Source organism: Bacillus rossius, chromosome 2, assembly GCF_032445375.1.
Source record: "Bacillus rossius redtenbacheri isolate Brsri chromosome 2, Brsri_v3, whole genome shotgun sequence".
Lineage (NCBI taxonomy): Eukaryota > Metazoa > Arthropoda > Insecta > Phasmatodea > Bacillidae > Bacillus > Bacillus rossius.
The window spans coordinates 104,119,126-104,139,401 of NC_086331.1; the positions used below are offsets into that span (position 1 = coordinate 104,119,126).

General features: G+C 35.7%; 1 protein-coding gene across 1 annotated transcript in view; it reads right to left on the reverse strand.

Moving 5' to 3' along the window:
- Nucleotides 1–13,165: 13,165 nt before the first annotated feature.
- LOC134529543 (ras-related protein Rab6) overlaps nt 13,166–20,276 on the reverse strand; it is a 112,353-nt gene continuing 105,242 nt past the window's right edge. Inside the window, exon 7 of the mRNA XM_063363745.1 lies at nt 13,166–15,491. Coding sequence (XP_063219815.1) covers nt 15,421–15,491 — 71 coding nt within the window. The 3' untranslated portion in view covers nt 13,166–15,420. The remainder of the gene's footprint in view (nt 15,492–20,276) is intronic.

Consider the following 20,276-nt stretch of genomic DNA (forward strand, 5'->3'; position numbering starts at 1 on the left):
GCAGGTGCTGCTCTCTGGCGCCCTAGAGGGTAGGTTAGCGGAGAAGTTCGCGACTTGGTCGCTAGGTAGCGCTTGTGATCAGTTTTGGCACACTCGCTTTTGCGAGAAGACCTTGAGAACGGTCACTGTTGCCCAGGGGGTTACGACCGGTCATTGGTCTTACTTGGAACTGAGAGGGGGGGGGGGGGGTCAAATGCAACGCTGATGGGAATCTACATCCCGTCGTGGCTGCAGAGGAGCGAACATAACACTAACACGTGATGAAAAAAGCCAATCTCAGCTCGTCTCTGCGAACTGGTCGCCTGCAAGCTACAGGCTTGTCTATGCAGTTAGGGTCACGAAGAGAAATGATATTACAGGCTTGAGGCGTGACTGAAGGTGGGGTAAATGGTAAGCTGTCTGCCAGTCAGGGATTAGGCCAGCAAAATATCCGATACGCCGATGGGAAAGGGGCTTCAGAGCACTGAGACAAAGTTTAACTCAGAGGAGTACACCAGACTAACAAATTAAAATCACACTCTAGTAGAGCAAATAAAATTTCCACACAAAAATTTAAAATCATAATAAAAATTTAAAATATATCGTGTCGAAATTACTAATTAACGGCACATACTCCCACGCTTGAATGCGGAGCATATAGGGAAAATAAAAAAAACAAACTTACACTTATTAGTAAAACTAGTACCAGGTTCGCCTGTATCCTACTACTTATAAAAAATTATGTTGATCAAATCGAAGGTGTTTTATAATTAATTAAATTACCCTTAACGGTGAATGATGTCATGAGGAAAATTGATCTCAGATGTTGGGAATGGTGTCACATGACAAATACTCTAAACATGGGCGCTGTGAGGCGGGCCTAAAACACTGGGCCGGAACCGGAACTTGGTCCGTCGGGTGCCAGTAAAGAAAGGTGGGGATTTGTGTGCCCCTGAAAATAATGAAAGTGGGAATGTAAACCCCTGTACAATAGTCTTTCCATAAGAAGCCGAAGGCATTGGGACTTAGCCCTGCACAGTCAGGCGATGGAGAAGACGGTCGAATTTGCTGCTTGCTCGAAGGCGAAACAGAGCCTCAGTCCCAGAGTGACACATGGCCTAAGGGTGGTATTCCCTTGGCGGAATTTTAAATGTTTGGGGATGAAAACCCCAAAAGATCAACAATCCGTATGAATGAATTTAAAAATATTAAATATTCGATAAATTAAGAAATTTCAGTGCATACCACTCTGATGTTTATTATTATTAACTAATATTTATTATTTAAATGTTTTCTGCAAACAAAACGATAAATTAACGTCTCTTCGCACTCAAATTTAAATTATTTAAAGAAATGTAAAATGCAATAAACCAACAATTATAAATCAAAAAGGGGATAAATTATAATGGAGCCGTTAGATCTTCCATGACTGCTGATAGGCTTCGCACTGCCTGAGAGGGGGTTTGAACATAGGCCGTCCAAAGATGAGTGGTGGGAATGTAACCCAAAGAACACTCGAAAATGGTCATGAGATTTTTCACTCAGAGGACCTTGGTCATGGCTCGTTGGCTCAGAGGACCCTAACTTTTGCGCCGCTCGTTGGCTAGCTTGACCTAGCTCCCATTTTAGAAAAACACATAAAAGAAACCAGTTTGCCGTCTGGAAGTCACGTAGCTCTTACTTAAATAAACAATCTCATCGATAATGATGTAAAAGAAATACAACCTTGGGGTAGAATGCAAAAGAAAAAAGAAAAATGGCTAGATGTGACAGCTTCAGTGCTCAGACTCTATGTACGTCACTGTACATCACATTTACGTACAAGGAAAATAAAGAAATAAACATGTACAAGTATTAACGCAACATCAGTACAAGAAAACACTACAAACATTATTCTCGCTTACTTTACGAATTATGGTTATTAAAAAAAAGGAACGTAATCAGAAATTAAATATATAAAATCGTGGAACAAACTTCGTGAAGATTCAAAAAATATCAGAGAGGTATTTCTAAGTTAAAAAAAATTAAAACTATTTACGTCAAGTAGCTTGTTAAAGACTGAACTTAGTATGTAAAAATTAGAAATTAAAATATCTTAAATTACCTAGCTTGTGCTAGCCTAGAAACGGGATGCTTAAATAAACCCAAATTAATTCAGTGGACCTTTTGTTGGGGGGTTGAAAGTATTTCAGTACTCTCGGTGATTACCTTAAATATTAAAATGAGACTAGTCACCTCATAGCTGCTTAATTTCTGGGGGAATACATATTTTGATGTGATTGATTTTATTATTATTAATGAGCTAAAAGAAAAGATAAAAAAATATGTCTGTTGCCCTACTACTTGTAATAAAGCAGAATTAATTCCTGAACTTTGACTGTAACACTTTATAAGTCCAAGACAAGATTAATAATTAAATAGAGTCCATTTAAACTTGTTTGAATTATTGAAAGTAAATCCTTAAAATCATTTAATAAATAAAAAATTTAATTTAAAGCTTAACCTTAAAGTACCTGTAAGCTTACAACTATTTATGCCGTTGTTATATTAATGAAATGAAATTCATCCCGTTGATCTCAAATTTTGGATATCGTGTAGGAACACAAAATGGGCGCTATAAGGGAGGCCGAAAAGACTGAGGCCGAAACAAGGGAAATGCGTCCTTGAGCACTCAGTGACTAATGGGGACTGTAACCCCTATAAATGGGTATGGTAACCCGTAACTTACAAACTAAATTGGGAATATAACCCCTGTACATAATTGTTTCGCTGTCCATAAGAAGTCGAAGGCATTGAGTCATAGCTCTGCACAATCTGACGATGGATCAGACGAAATGGATGAATTTAATACTTGCTTAAAAAGCGAAGTACACCTCGGTCCCGGATACCTACATTTATTAACTCACATAGGCTCAATATGTTCAAGCTCTGACGGTTGATCAGACCATCAGGCTGAAGCAGAGAGACCTACGAGGGAATTTCACCCCTGAGTTAGTTCGGGTTCGAAACCCGCAAGATCAACGAATTTGGATGAAGAATGGATAATGAAAAAAAATTTAGATGTTTTAAATACATAGCTGTACACCACCTTATAAAAGGAAATTAACACCGACCCAAAAAATATATAAAAGTTAATAAATGGTTTACTCAAAAATCATAATCACAAAATATTATTTATCCTTTACTTAGGGCCGGTTGCACAAATAACTGTTCGGATCCGAGATCGTAAGATCTTTGTTTCAGCGTGATCTCAAGTCGAATCTGAGATCCAGTGTATATGTGTTGCACCAAAGTGAACTTACGAGTTCAGACATTCGATCTCACGATCTAAGTTTAGGTTGGTAAAGATCGATTGTAAAATGAAAGCAAGTTTTCTATTGGCTACTGAATTACGTCTAGTCACAGAGAATTTTCTTTAGCATGTTTGAAGTTCTTGCTGTAAATGTTGGCATATTGATATTTACATACAAGCCTATTTGTTTATTGATTACAAACTTGTGGTCGGTTGCGAGTTTACTGGGGAACACGCGGGTACACATGACGATGGAAAAGAAAATTTCAGTACCTAAAAAAAGTTTTTTCTCTGAAAAAGAAAAAATCATGTTTGTCGATTTGGTGCAAGAAAGACTGGATATTTTAGAGTGTAAGAGAACTGATGGCGTGTTTTGTAAGCAGAAGGAAGAAGCTTGGCAAGAATTGGCATCATATTTTAAATAACATTATGATGACAATTACCGTACTTCGGGCATACTTAAAAATATATCGGCCTAAATTTCCTGTAAACTATTGTAGCCCATTAAAATACCAATTTTAAACAAACCATTATCTATGCGAACACGACTACAAAACACAACAAACCAACGAAAAATACACAAGATCTCGGATCCAACTGCTCTGAACCATCAATTTCGGTGGTTCAAACAGAGGTTCACCTCAAACCTCTGTCAGAAGGTGAACTCGAATGGTGCAATCCGTTTGTGTGACGATCCTGGTTCATTAACTCGTATGATCTCAGATCGACTAGCGATCTTCAATGGTGCAACCGGCCCTTAGCCTTCTTAGATTAATTGGCAAATTGCTCATAGAAAACTCGACGTTAAAAAAAAAGGTATAGTACTCTATCTTACAATAAATTCCTCACATCATGGCTAGCGTAAAAAGTATTGGGGATTCAACCCGTATATATAAACAATTTAATTCAGTAACCTTTCCTTAAAGGCATGAGTGATTGCACCTCTCGTTGGGTGATCACGAAATAAATCTAAACAAAAGCTAGGCACATGGATGTGTATGGTGACACCATGAAATGGTACGTCGCAGTATATTCACGTAGCTTGTGAACGATGCAATAGGATTAGAGTACTTGTTAAAATTACTTATGAGCATATTCTTATTTTATGTTACTTAATGAATGGACCCTTTATAAATTTATTTTATGTACTATTAAAATACTTAATCGTTAATTTTAAGATACTTAGAAAATGTAAACAATGGCAGTTTCTTAGCATTAGCTAAAACAAAAGGTTTATATTATCATATTATTTGTATTGTTAATATTATTTTAAGTTATATCAACATATTATGTTATAATTTACGTTTCCCTAGATTAAGAAAATACTTTGCTGCTAGAATTAATGCAGTATAGATTATTTATAGTGCTTGTTTTGTGACATAAAAATTATTAATAGGACATACAAAGCATGGGTAGTTTGTTTACAAAATACGTGGCCCATGAGTGGAGCACACGGGAGAGGAGAGGGGGTTCCGCGAGGTTGGCGGCCCTGTCATGTGGTGAAGAGATAGTCGGCGCGCGCAAGACGCCGAGAGACAAACCAAAAATACCACGATGTCCGAAAGGACTTCGATGATCTGTTTTTCACAAAGATGGCCTGGTTTGCAGGCGGATGTGTTATAAAAAAAACACAGATAAAGGGAGGAATTTAGACAAACTCAGGGCACTGTCGGCCGTGAGAAACAAACTAGATTGCAACGCATTGTTACGCTGCCGGACACGGGTCAACGACATGACCTTGTCTCCTCCAGCCGGTGAGGCGTGGAGGGGAGGGGTGAAGTGGTGACAGGGAGAATGACACGCGCGCCTGATAAAGCACGCTGCCTGAGGGACGTCTCGCGCGCTACGCGCTAGCCTAAGTCCACACGGGAATTTAACTCAAGATAAATTTTAAAATTTTAACTCAATATAACTACGGGGTGTACCAGCGATCAGTTTACAATATTATTACAAAATTGTTATTATCAAAAATTAATTTAAAAAAAATTCTTGTACTTTTATTTTTAGTTTAGGTATGCTTATATTATTCAGGTATGCCTTTAGACCAAGGAAACCATGCTCTGCTACCAAGTTGTAACACCCCTCGTGCCACAAAATAGAATTATTTGGAATTAATTAAAAAAGAGCCTTGGAAACATGCTGGATAAAAAAAAGTTAAATAAATTGATTTACCAGAGGCGACACGAGGTGGGGAACAAACAAAATTTAGGAACTTCCTGTAACAAGCAAGGAGGAAGTTGGGGGATCGTTAAAATCAATAAATAAAAACTACACGATTAACTTGATCTATAGTTTCCCTGTTTTATTTGCCCTGATGAATTATCTTGTTTCCATTATTTTACATACAAACAAAAGGTTTTAACAATTTTCAAAGATTAACAAAAGAAAAACGAAAATGGGCCGGCCCGCGCTTACTTAAACCAACTTACATTCTTAGTTTGAAATATAAACATTTGCATTATGGGTTTCACACCCAAAGTTGGATGGATCCGATGATTACATTGATAATTAGTTCTATTCGTTTTACATTTTCTTGAGAAAAACACTGGTCGCTGGTGGGTTGGTCATCCGCTTAAGATAGTTCGTAGCTAGGTAAGGGGGAAATGTTGAATTTACATTACCACCCGGGGTCTTCAAAACGATCACGTCGGGTAGTAGAAATGTTTCTTCTAATGTGACCCACGGAACAGGAAAGGGGGAGGGCCACGAGATGGGAGCATCAGTCTCTCCCTGTCATCGACCCTGTCAAAACAGGGGAGTTGCCCAGCACGCTGCAGTCGTGGAGTCAGCCAGGATCTGGAGCTCGCGAATTGCGCGGCAGGACGCGGATGATTTCTTCATAATAACGATTAAAAGAAAAAAAATTTGAAGGCAAACAATTAAACTATGCAGACAGACTAATCTACTAGGATTGACTTGAGGGATAGCATCCCTTATGCAAAGCGACTACATAGTCGTTAGCGGTCGGATGAAGTCTTGCCGATTCGCCGATACTCGATGGAGATCTGTCTGCAGACGCGACGCGAGTAGATCTGTGTCGCGGCAAACCGCGTCTCGTAATTAAAAGTGCCCGCCGGCTCTCACAGGTGGAGGGAGGTCTGGGCCGCCGAAAGATTCCGAACTTGCCCGAATGCGGGCGAAAAATAAACTTTAGCAGGAGTCTTGAAGTTGGCATCACTAGGCGACAGTAGAGAACTCTGTCGGAGGGGTCTGAGTTGAAAACAATCGACTCGCGCCTGGCGTCCATATAACTCAAGGGAAAGCAGGTGCTGCTCTCTGGCGCCCTAGAGGGTAGGTTAGCGGAGAAGTTCGCGACTTGGTCGCTAGGTAGCGCTTGTGATCAGTTTTGGCACACTCGCTTTTGCGAGAAGACCTTGAGAACGGTCACTGTTGCCCAGGGGGTTACGACCGGTCATTGGTCTTACTTGGAACTGAGAAGGGGGGGGGGTGGGGTCAAATGCAACGCTGATGGGAATCTACGTCCCGTCGTGGCTGCAGAGGAGCGAACATAACACTAACACGTGATGAAAAAAGCCAATCTCAGCTCGTCTCTGCGAACTGGTCGCCTGCAAGCTACAGGCTTGTCTATGCAGTTAGGGTCACGAAGAGAAATGATATTACAGGCTTGAGGCGTGACTGAAGGCGGGGGAAATGGTAAGCTGTCTGCCAGTCAGGGATTAGGCCAGCAAAATATCCGATACGCCGATGGGAAAGGGGCTTCAGAGCACTGAGACAAAGTTTAACTCAGAGGAGTACACCAGACTAACAAATTAAAATCACACTATAGTAGAGCAAATAAAATTTCCACACAAAAATTTAAAATCATAATAAAATTTTAAAATATATCGTGTCGAAATTACTAATTAACGGCACAGAACTGTTGGAGCTTTGGTGCTGTACGAGATTTGGAGCCTTTGGAGCATTGTAGCTTTGGAGCTGTTGGATCTTTAGGCGCATTTAGAGTTGTTGGAGCTTTGGAGTTGTTGGAGCTTTGGAGTTGTCGGAGCTTTGGAGTTGTTGGAGCTTTGGGGTTGTTGGGGCTTTGGAGTTGTTGGAGCTTTGGAGTTGTTGGAGCTTTGGAGTTGTTGGAGCTTTGGAGTTGTGGGAGCTTTGGAGTTGTTGGAGCTTTGGAGTTGTTGGAGCTGTTGGAGATTTAGAGCATTTGGAGCTTTGTAGTTGTTGGAGCTTCAGAGCTTTGGAGCTGTTGGAGCTGTTGGAGCTTTGGAGCATTTTGAGCTTTGTAGCTTTGGAGCTGTAGGAGCTTGTATCTTTTGGAGCTTTGGAGTATTTGGAGCTGTTGGAGCTGTTAGAGCTGTTAGAGCTGTTGGAGCTGTTGGATCTTTGGCGCTTTGAATCATTTGGAGCTTTGGTGCTGTTGAAGCATTTGGAGATGATGGAGCTTTGGTACTGTTGGAGCATTTGGAGATGTTTGAGCTTTGGTGCTGTTGGAGCATTTGTAGCTGATTCAGCATTTAGACACGATTGAGCATTTGGAGCCAAAGACATTTTTATTTTTCTCCTGAAAATATCAGACAGAACATAATCAATCAGCTTATTGATGACGTAGCAACAAACGGACCTTTGAAATATAACTTGTGGTTGGACTGTATGTATGGAAAGTCATATCCGTTCGATGACAAAGTGAAGAAGTGTGCATTCTTGACATCGGCTGCAGTAATTTACATCTGACGATGTGAAGGAAACTGTTAAACACGGTATCCTGAAACTCTGTCAAGAAGAGGATGACTATGTCTGTAAAGGTTCTGGTTGGTCTCTGTCTAGTATAAACCGATCAGAGCTACGAATTAGTCATTTCACGCCTATGAATGGCTAAATGTTTATAAGATTGCTTGCTTTCGCAAGTGTTCCTGTAGTTAAATAGAAATTATGTAATAAATATTATGTTTCTGAAATAATTTGCGGTGCTTTTTTTTTCTCGAACCTGACCCTTTTCTGGTATTTTTAATTAAATTTATTTTTAGCTGGTGGTCTTAATGTGTATAGGAGGATTGTTGACTTTGAAACTATAGTTCTTTTAGGACTTTGATCACAATTTATTGAAATTGATATTTTTTACATAAAATTAAAAAAAATTTGAATCGCCCAGGGATCTAACCGGGATTATGAATTGATCGAATCAATCATTACTTTAATGAATGAATTGTTGGATGAATTTTGGATTTTTTTCCCGAATTCCTAGCATTAAAATTACGGATTTTCAAGATGGCGGACATTACGTCATACCAGCTGACGATATATATGGTATGACAAAATGGTGGGGGATCAGTCTACCAGCAGCCACCATGAGGGAAGGATCGGTCGCCATTTTTATTTTATTTTTTGCCCTCAACGGTTTCCTTACCGAGGACACCGAGCTCCATGTCGCAGGTGTATGTTTTTTAAATATTTAAAATTAAAATTTTTATAATTGAATTTTTTAAAAAATTCTATGTTTTTATTTAAATTGGATTATAAATAAAATTTATAAGATGGCGGCCGTAACGGAAATTGCAATGGTGACGTCACATTCTATGATGACATATTCCATGATGACGTCAGAGGCTTATTGGAGGCTGTAGACGTGGATGCTTAAGCCTCAATATGGACATTTCGAGCCGCTGGTATTTTTAAGGACTAAAAACGGTACATTTACCCTCGAAACGGGAAAGATTCCCTCGGAAACGGGAAATTTTTAGTTATTTTGTGTAATTTTGAGTAATTTTGAAGAATTTTTGAGTCCAAGATGGCCGCCGTGACGTCAGAGCAATCGGTTATTGACCCGGCTCTCGGCTCCAGCGCCTGGCGCCGGTCCCCGGACCGGCCAACCTATACTACTTATGTTTATATATATATATATATTAATACATACAAACATACCTCGGGCTACACTCTTACACCTCCATAGAACTAGCCACACTAATTATGTATTGCGTACACACTGTGTGCTTTGCGACTATAGGCTTAAGTCAGCAATGACTGCTGGGGATCGCTTCATTAAGCAATTAATCTGAGCCTAGGTCAAAAAGCTCTTGAGCATTAGCATCTTCAGCACCCATATAAGATGTTTTTTTGCTTTTTCTACTGTTCAGTCACCTGACATGCTTTACGATTGCTGTAAGTCGTATTAAATGCATAAAAGACAAATTCTATGCATTACAGAACTCAGAACCAATGGACAGACAATATTTTAATTATACCCTAATGATTTTCGATCAAAAATAATATCCCGGACTGATGATACTCAACATGCTTTACACTTAATACAGGACTACAACTGGGTGCACAAATGAAAAAATCCCAGTAATAGTAACAGTAGTTCGTGTGCACGAGAAATGACCGCCATGTTTTCGAACATACTGATGCACAATAAGGCATAGGGTGAGGTCGTGTGCATAAGAGGGAAATTAATTAGTTTTATTTCTGTTGCGGACGCAAGGCGTAACGGCCAATGAGAGCAATTTTGACGGGACTAGAGAACTGTTAATAATATTATCACTAATATTGTGTCATGAAACTGTCGAGATTTACAATGCTCAGGTGTAATTTCCGCTGTAAAAATTAATTATTGCTTTTACTTATGAAAAGTCTCTAGCAATTTATGTAAATAAAACATAAAAAATTTTCGAGGGTAGTATGGTAAACCAAAAACTTTACACAACGCAATTAGATTATATGTTGAAAAACAGTTTTCACAAATTGCTGGTCAGATGTCTTGGGATAATCATTTGGAAGTTAATATAGTTATTTACTAACACTACACCAAATGATGTTATATACATCGCGAAATTTCATAGGCTGAAATAAAGAGAGGAATTTCAATTGTGAACCAATTCCCCACAGATCGCGTGCACAGTTGTGTCGCTTATGATGTTTAATTGGGAACTCAGCTTCAGAGTCTGTGAAGTCTGACTGACTACACTCTCGACTTCACACACGCACTGCATGTTGACCATCATTGACGCGCCTGATGACTTCTGATGACGCATCTGATGCAGAAATCTATGCATATTCACCAACATGGCTACACAGTAGCGGATCCAGAGGGGGGGGGGGCTAAGGGGCTCAAGCCCCCTCCAAAAGCATCTGGGTCCACTATTGTTTTAGTGTTTGCCTTGATAAAGACTAGCCTCAGCTGGGTCAAGCCCCTCCCAAACCAAAATCCTGGATCCGCCACTGTGGCTACATACAGCCACACACGGCTGCACACAGCTACATACGGTTACAAAGCTACATATGTGGGGCTCCAACCCAAGACCCTATACCGGTATTAGCAGTTAGGAACGCCGATGCTTATACTACCTGTGCCAGAACACTAAATATTAAAGGCTGTTATTTGTTCTGCTAGTGGAAAGGAGTTTATTTGAGCTGCATTAACTGCCTTGATTAGGCCTGAGTGTAAAGCAACAATGACTATTTTGCGAGTCATATCTTTCTTGGATGTGGCGTTTAGCTCAAGCAGAATGTGTGTTAAAATTATCACCGTGGAATGTTTAAATAAAGTGAATTTTTTTGTTAGTTGCATTGCATGACTCGTACATTTGAATTGCGTAAATTTTACTTCTTACACTGCCATTGGAAAATAATTGAAACAACAAATGAACATCTGCAGGCAACAATATTTATTTCCGAAAAGCATGACTATGGTTAACATTGTCTAATACTAAACAATTTTCAATTTAACATTACAAGGTTTGCAGTTTTATATCCTTATTTTATTTTTTATTTGGTCAGTTTTAACAAGCTAAAAAAGAATCTTATTTCAACAGGGCTACACCAATTAAGACATTTTGAAATGTCATTACTTAGCATAAACTTTGGTGCAAAACATTGAGCAGAGCCAGAATATTAAAGCTAGTGTGACGAATGTTCCAATATTATGAGATATTACCACACATAATGTACACTTCATAACTGGATATTCCACTAACTCAGAACACAGCCTTTTTTTATGAATAAGCAGTCGAGTGAAAAGTAATAATCACTTCAAAAGTACCAGCGGACCGTCTCGTAGCACTGCACTGAAAACATGCCTGCCACAAACCAAGCATAGAAGTGACTTTAAAAACAACTACCTACATCTTACAAAATACAACTTTCATGATCAGAACTGATTTTTAACTGTATTATAATAAAACATTAAAAATAAATTATTGACGTAAATAACCACGCTAAGTTTATTTCAAAATTGAATTTTATAACAAATTTGGTAGAACTGAAGTACATATAATTCCTAACGAAAAAGCAGTGCAAAAAATGAAACTGCAATAAACACATTTTTCAGTTTCTTCAGTTAAAAAGTTAAAAATTAAATTCACAGTAATACCACAGATATAATAAGAAATTCAACTGACATACCACCAAATGTTGATCGGAAATACAAACAGTATACAAAACCAATTTAATTACTTAATTAAATTTTATTAATTACATTTTTTAAAATTTGATAGTAGATCTGATTAAATATTTCATACAAACATTTCAGCTTAAAAAAACTCAATAATGTACATTGGTATATTTGTAAAATAAGGTTTAAACTTTAAAGCACTCAATAAGCAATCATAGTGTAAAACCAAACATATTTCAATTATTTTCCTGCGAGCACGTTATTTAATAACTGAAAGTGTGAGACACAAAGTCATCTCCGAGTGATATTTATGTATGGCCAACATTTACAAAACACGTCACATGAAATTATCATGTTAAAAATATACACTGGCAAAATAAATTTACAAAATATTTTCCAATTTTCAACATTCACATATTTCACAATAAAGGTACAATTATTTAAATCACCTGTATTGTGCAAGGTCAACATTATTTTTGATACACTCGTTCATGCACAAACATAATTACGATTTATTAGTGTATCTTGCATGTAACACACAATTATATGATTTTTATTACTATTTTTGTATGAAACAATAAATTTCTTATATTGCTTTATATGAATGCAAAAACTTGTCTGCAAAATTACTAAAAACTTACTTCTCGGCAGAATTTACAGAACATTTTTAAGTAAAATAAGAAATCAAACGCAGTAGTTTTAAAGAATTTTTTCTTATTTATTATTGCAAACTACAGTATTTAATAAATTCAAAAAAATTATACAATGTATAACATACTAGCGAAGGATTAAGCCGTTGTAATAAAGCCACTGAAAAACTGTGCCAACTCTACTATATGCCGATTTTATAAGTATCCTGAAAAAAATAACTTTTCTTAGTGATCTGATGAAATATTATTCAAAAAAAATAATATTTGAATATTACAGTACTGGTAGTATAAAAATCGAAAGATTAGGAATCTATCTTTGATATTTAATTAATTGTTTAGTTTTACATTTTCTGTGACTATCGAGACTTCAGTGGTCTCAATCCCGTTGAAGAACTAACTAGTTCGGGCTGTCAGGAGTAATTATGTGCCTAAGAATGACAAAAATGTTATCATCTGATCTTAGGTGTGCCAAAATGGTGGACTTCAAACAATAACTTCATTAACTAGTATTTTGACCCACTTCCAGGACAGATCCTGACCAAGACATGTTGCATGCCTTTGTGTGGTTTGTATTCTGTCTTGTATTTTTGATACATTAATGAACGACTGATTTTATATCTAAAGATAAATTTGTTTTCAAAATATAACAATAAGAATTTCTTCTAATTCATTTCACCATGTTGGAAAATTTTTACACTCAATATTAGTTTTTATGATTTAATTTTTCAGAATTATTTTGTGCCTATTTTTATCTTAAATTAATTTTCAATAATATTCCTAAATAAATTTAAAAAGTATGCATTTCTTTCTACTTAAAATATTATATCGAGAGCGAAATTTATTTGACACTAATTATATTATTGTTGAATATTTTTATACAATATAATATCTGAAATAATATTTTTATATTTTTTTAGTATTACTTCTTTTTAATTGTGACAGAAAGCTTTTGAATCTAGTAAAGTAATCACTTATAATTCACTACTAAGGTTTTCACAAAAACTGCAACATTAATTACCAGTTCCTAATAGCAAACATAAGTTAGCACATGGTAGAATCAAGGAGTAAAGGTATATTAAAAAAAAAAACAATTTCTTAAAGTTACAAAGTTATAAAATACGAGTCTTTAGCTTGTCAAATCATTTGAAATTTCATACTTTTCAGCAATTTTACTTAAATATTTTGGCTGTCCTACACAGTTTTCCAGCTAAATTTTAGTTGTGTTATTTTTAAAGGAACTTTTTAAACACTATATATGCATGTATTATACCCTAGGCCTACGTATATGTTTTTAAATAAAAGAAAAATATATTAGCTACCACTAGAAAGTTTCGATGTTTTTTGCTCATCAATGTTTTAAAATAAAACAACATTTTTTTGTATGATTTATTTTGATTCAAACTTACTCCACCAAGCCAAATAAGCCAAATTTTGAACACACAAAATTGTGAGTTCAAAATGGTATAACTACAATGATTCGTAACTTTTAACTTGATTTGTGTGCATGTTTATATGTGTGCATGCACATGATTTCTGTTAGTGTCACTGTCGCGGTACCTTCCTGATCATTTTCAACTTTGTTATTTTGCAGCATCCTTCAAATGCATAAAATACCTTACAACACAAAACACTGATTGCTCTTGATTCCAACACTCTTTAAGTATAAATAACTGAATCGTTTTAGTAACTTTTAAACAACACACATGTAAAAAAAACTATACTTACTGAATCATAAAAACTTGATTATACACCACACAATCTTATTAATGTGTACTACATATAAAAATTATATTTTTGATGTTTTGGCTGCAAGCTACAAACATTGCTATTGGGTTCACAGTTGCACAAAATACAGTAGCACCAATATGACGAATAATAATTTTAAAGGATAAAGACAAACTATCGTTTTACTTTACATAATGATATGCAAGTAATGTAAGATAAAATGTTTCATTTTCTTTATCCATTTTAAGGTAACATATTACTTAAAAATAATTTTTATTGAAAACTGTTCTATAAGCTTGAGTGTATAAGACTTTTATTACAATGCTACACTTTTAACATTAAATGTTTTATTGTAGCACCTCGTAGTTCATTTGTATGAACAACAATTAAAAAACTCAAATGTTTTTCAAATACCATACCCAGTATACTAGCAATTTATTAGCAAACTTAAGTATAAACTGTCTGCATCCAAGTGTTATGATATAATTTTGATTATTATTTTTCAGAAACATAACTCAATGACTGTAGATTAAAGAATGTGTGCTCAAATGACTGACACAAACACAAATATTAAAAAATTTATATAAGGGAATTGAACCTGAATATAATGAACTAAAACACAAAATAAATAAAATGCTGTACTTCATTTCTACAAAGCTTAAACTTTACTAAAAAAAATTCCATAAATTTTGTAAATAAAAGTCTCAGATCTATATACTATTCTATATCTATTCATACATATTAATAATAGAAACCAATATTTCATTTACACAATGAATTTCACAAGTGTTTTATTTGAAGTAGTAAATTTTAGTAACCTTTAAATCTCCACTGCCCTGCAGAATAATTTACTTAGGTGGTAATAGACTATTCATAACACTAAAAAAAGGTACTACAAGTAAATTATTGATAAATACCAGTCAGCTTCAACTTAATTTAAACAATTCAAACATACAAAAATTACAATTCAATTATTCTTAAAGTGTAAAAATAAAACCTTTATTTTAAAGTCTTTAATTGCTTTAGTTAACAAAAACCATCCACTTAATAAAGTCAAAATCAACAGTGCTCGTAATTCTCTAAGCATTAATCCCTTTCATATTAAAGTGGCTCCATCCGTATGAAACAAACCTGCAGCATAATGAAATTGTATGTATTCTATTTTCACAGCAATTTACAGATCAGCAATCAAACCTTTGTAAATGACATTACAAGACTAAAAGAGTAAAGCAGTAGGTATAAGTAATGTCAGCTAAGGAATGAAGTACATTTCTCATAAATTAGTACCTTTCTTCTATATATAGTTTTCTCTCATTTAAAACTGTAGTGACACCACTGTTCAATGTGAAAGTGATCCCTAAAAATTCAAACCCTCTGCAGTTACCATACTGGTTGTTGCAACCCAATCAATAAATTCTCTTCATCCCTTTCTAGCACATGCAGCCACTTTCTGCATCTTGCTGATCGTTCTGCTGAGGTTGTTGTGTCTGAAGATCAACAGCTAGTAAATTAACATTAAGGAAATAAAAATTATATGGATGAGAATAATTACCTTCACCGTATACATTTTTATCCGTGGTAAAAAACTAAATAAATAGGATGGAATTTTATTTTATTTTTGCTATGAAACTTTTATGAAGCAGGAAAACATCCAACATTTCAAAACTGCTGCCTTTATCTAACCATCTCAGGGGATTATTTTTTTATTCAAGCAAGTGAAAAATTATTTGCTACTGATACTTATTGAATTATCGATAAAAAAAATTATCTAAAATTACCTAACATCATACAAAATACGTGCTAAATCAAACAATGTTAAGTATTGTCTATAACACATAATCTTAGATTTTATTCACTTATTCTCCTTCAGTTAATACTGAAGTTGTTAGCCTCTAGATAGTACAAACATGATATTTAGTGAGAAATTATTTACATAACATATTTCAGAATACCTATTAAATTATATGTCACAGATAAAAAAGACTGACAAATAAAATAAGTAAATATCTATTAAGAATACAAAAAACAATCCAAAATATATCCTATTGTCAAAAAAATGTGAAATTCTGAAGAAAAAACTAAGTTTGTAAAAAAAAAAATTCAAAACAGTAGGAAATTTTACTGAACGAATGGTTTGAACAACTGGAAAGAAGTACTTGTATGATGCAATGGAGAAGACCCAGACACAGACTAACATAGAAACAAAAAAAAATCTATATCCACTCGAGCAAGGAAAACACAATGGAAATAACACAAGCAAACGCAGTAGGCATTAATTTCAATAATTTCCGAACACTTATCAATATTTGGCAACACATTTTTTTCACCAAAAATATTTCACGGCATTTATAATATAGGCGTAGTGATTTTTATACACACAGTATCACTTTTATTATGTTTATTTTACTTATTTTTATTATAAGTAAAAAAAAAGGGCCATAGTCGTAACTGGTATGGAATAACCAAACCAACGGGCTGAGCTATGTATTTAAAGTTACTATGTATAGCAATTTCTCAAACAAAAAACTATTACTTGTATATTTTTACATGAACTTCAAAAGAGACTCAACAGTTGTAGTGAAGAAACTACGGGTTTTCAAGGCAGTAATTGTAATTCTTTCAAGTTTTCTTTTAAGTTGCGATTATTCCTTGTTATGAGCATTGAAGTGTACCAAATATATTGCAGAATACATCGGTCCACCGATACACTTGGTGCGTCCCCCGATGTCGACGAAAGCGAATATATATGAGTAAGTGATGCCATACGCGGGTCCACCATTTGGACAAAGACGGAATGACGAAAAAAGTGAGCTTTGGGCATGCGCACTTGCGCAGTAATTTGGGCAGAGATCGGTCATGAATAGGACACCAACGGCCGTAGGCACAGAATAATCTAGTGGCCACGACCACTAGATTCGACGAGAAATTCCCACGAGAAATTCCCATTAGGCTTAACAATTCAAATGTTAAGTTACATATGTATAGTGCTGGTTGAAGAATCTCGTCACCGATTGACCTCACAAGATTGCATCCAGTGGCAGTTTTCTGCAAACTGGCAGTTTTCAATGTATTTTCAGCTGGGAGTTCTTGTTGGTTATGTGTCAAAAGGCACGTGAATGCTCCAAATCTCTTCATGGACAAGGAAAACAATAAATATACATGTTTAGGTGGTCAGTATATAACACCTATCTTACAATTGTGAACAGAGGTGTTTAATATACATTTGCAAGCTTATTTGTGTCAAAGGATCAGCTTTATGGATAGGAAAAGAATTAATCTCATTTGATGTGTAAGTGGTCAGCATATAACACACAGCTTTACAAAAGTGAACAAAGCTATTTAATTCACAGTTGTGGCTTATTTGTGTCAACGGATCAGTCACAGTTTATGAAAGAATCAAAGGTAAGTGAACAGGAGTGTGTTTTACTAGCTTCACACACTAGCATTTCTAAGTATGCAAAAAGTTTTTTTTTAATTAGTTGCATTTGTAGTCAGAGGTAGATTTAAGGGGTTAAAGGAAGAAGGGGCTGATAACCCTTTTGATAACAACTTCGTATAAAATTACGTTTTTCGAGAAAATAATATCTGAACACGATCCCCGACCCCATCCATTTCCAACCCATACTAATAATATTTCTAGCATCTGGACCAGCCACTGTTTGCAACATTAAGTAAAAACTGACATTATGATGCAATGTTGCTACCACGCTTCTTACAACTTATCGCCAGGCGCTGCAATTGAAATTCAAGTAATAAATTGAGTAATTATCACACAGAGAAGCACTTAATTAGAATATCTACAAGCACTGACAGCACAATGTGGCATGTACATATACGCCTAACATTTTAATTAACAACACGACTATATCATATTTATTGTTTTGAAGTTTTTAAATTAATATATTTAAAATTTATTGTTTGTTTCTGGTAGTATATTTTGGCCGATCCGAGGACAGGCTTAAGTCTGATGAGCCAAGGAGTCGATACGCCATCGTGGATTGTGACATCACGGTAGCTATTTTTGGTGTCAAATTTCCTAGAAATTTCCCTATTTTGAGGAAAAAATTACAATTTTGAGGGAAAAATTTCCCATTTTATTCCTCAAAAATGTAAATGGCTTGAAAATTCCAAAAACCACTTCAGACTCCCAAAATAAGCCGCCCCAAGCCGCTGAGATCAGGACATTGACCTCGGGCTTCATCGTTGAACTTTAGGTTATCGATGCCATCTTGTTATTCCATATTTTTATGCTAGAAAATCGGGAAAACTTTTAAAATAAATAAAAATATATTAATAATTTATAATAAAAATAACGTCATCCTGGATGACATTACTGTTGTACCGGTACTTTACGTGATGGCCGCCATCTTGAAATTCCACAAATATCATCGGAATTTAACAAGAAAAAAATTAAGTTAACGAATATTAAATGAAAGAACTTCCGCCATTTTGACATTCGTCCAACATCCTGAAAATCGGTATTTTTTGAGCTAGAATTCGGGAAAAAAAATTTAAAATTCATAAAAAGTTACTTAATTTAATTTCAACAAAATCATCATGGAGTCCTCGGTTATAACCCAGCGAGGTCAATCGATTAAAAGTGGCTACGGATCTTTTCTCCATGGAATCCACCAGCAGACCTCTCACCACTAATCATAGGCGTGCGCAGGACTTCAGTAGTGGTGGTGCCAGATTACACAACAGCCCTGTCATTCACGGACCCCGAGCCTAAAGCGTGGGGTCCGGGGGTCCTCCCCCGGAAAAATTTGGATTTGAAAGCGCAAAATGGTGCTATTTAAGGTGTTTCCGAACAAAAACATTAAATACACAGATGTAAAAATTCTAACATTTTTTATGACAAATTATGGCTTTGAACTTTATAATCGCCAGGAAAAATACTAAACTATTTACAGTTTTAAGCATTTTTGAGCCATAAAGTAAATTGCACAAATAGTTTGCACGTAATTCATGCTGGTGGCTTTGAAAAACCGTACTTACATGTTTTCTGAAGACGCCAAATAAATGCTAGAAAAAACATTCTCAAATGTTAAGTTTTAAAATCAACAAATCAAGGGCGTTTTTGTAACATACCTCAAATATGTAAAATATGAAAATAATAAAAATACACAAATAAGAGTGGGCAAAAAAGTCTTGCAGTTTCATTTAAGCCAACACGTGTGGTGTTTCTAAGAAACATTAAATAAAATGTAAAAATACATGCTACTTGGAACAATTTATATTATACAATAATCTTATTATAAAGAAATGTTGTTTGTTTAACACTGTGGTTTGAACCACACCACAATTCACATTTTGAATCCTAGCTGCACGCTCTACCACTACACTACCGAAGCTATTATAGTTCGGTCGAGATACAGAGTATCATCAAGAAAGTAAAGCCGATTTTCTAACGTATTTTAAAACTTCTGATTACTTTTTTATAACTATTTTATTTTAAATGATATATTTTACGGTAGTTTCACACTTTCACTATCATATAGTTTCATTTGACACACAAATACGTTTAGTATCTCCCCTAATGTTTACGAAAGTGACTAAGGGTTTTAGTTACTGCACGCGGGTCCGTCATTTTGATGACTCTGGCACGTTCTATTACCGTTTTGTTTAAGACTTCTGTTATGAAAACTTTCATACCCGAAGGCAGACCCATTGAAAGGGTGCTGAAAAGTTACCCACACGAGAGCAGGCGCGCTAACAGAAAAAAGGTATGAAAACTGCTAAGGAAATGGGTATCTTGTGGGGCTGGTCTAAGCACACAAAACCAGCAAATGTGCGTCCAAAGTGTTTATCTACAAGAGGAACACAATTTTCAAACAACTGCCCTTAACGCCTTAAGTACTTTCAAGACAACGCACATTTAATAACAGAAATTTTTAAAAGCCTTCAAAACAGCTAAAACTGGCTTAATCATAGGGACCGGAAAAATTCGCGGATTCAATGACCTCTAGGATAGCCTCCATTATCCTCTGCATTTCTCAAGTAAACACGCGAGTTCATTGTGTACTAAATTGTGAGGCGTCTCCACTTGGTAGCTTGTGATTCGACGCTTCTTTGGTCGATAGTCTCTCATTGGCCCAGAGAGCTCCAGTTAAACTGTGAGCCAATAGCAGAACCAGCAGAATTGTACACATGCTTGAATTTCAGCCTATCACGAAATGAATCCGCGAATTTTTCCGGTCTCTACTTATTCAGCAGGCCGCTATCTCTCAAAATATACTAACCTTGCATTGGACTTTCCACGCCATTTTACGCTAATGCAATTAAA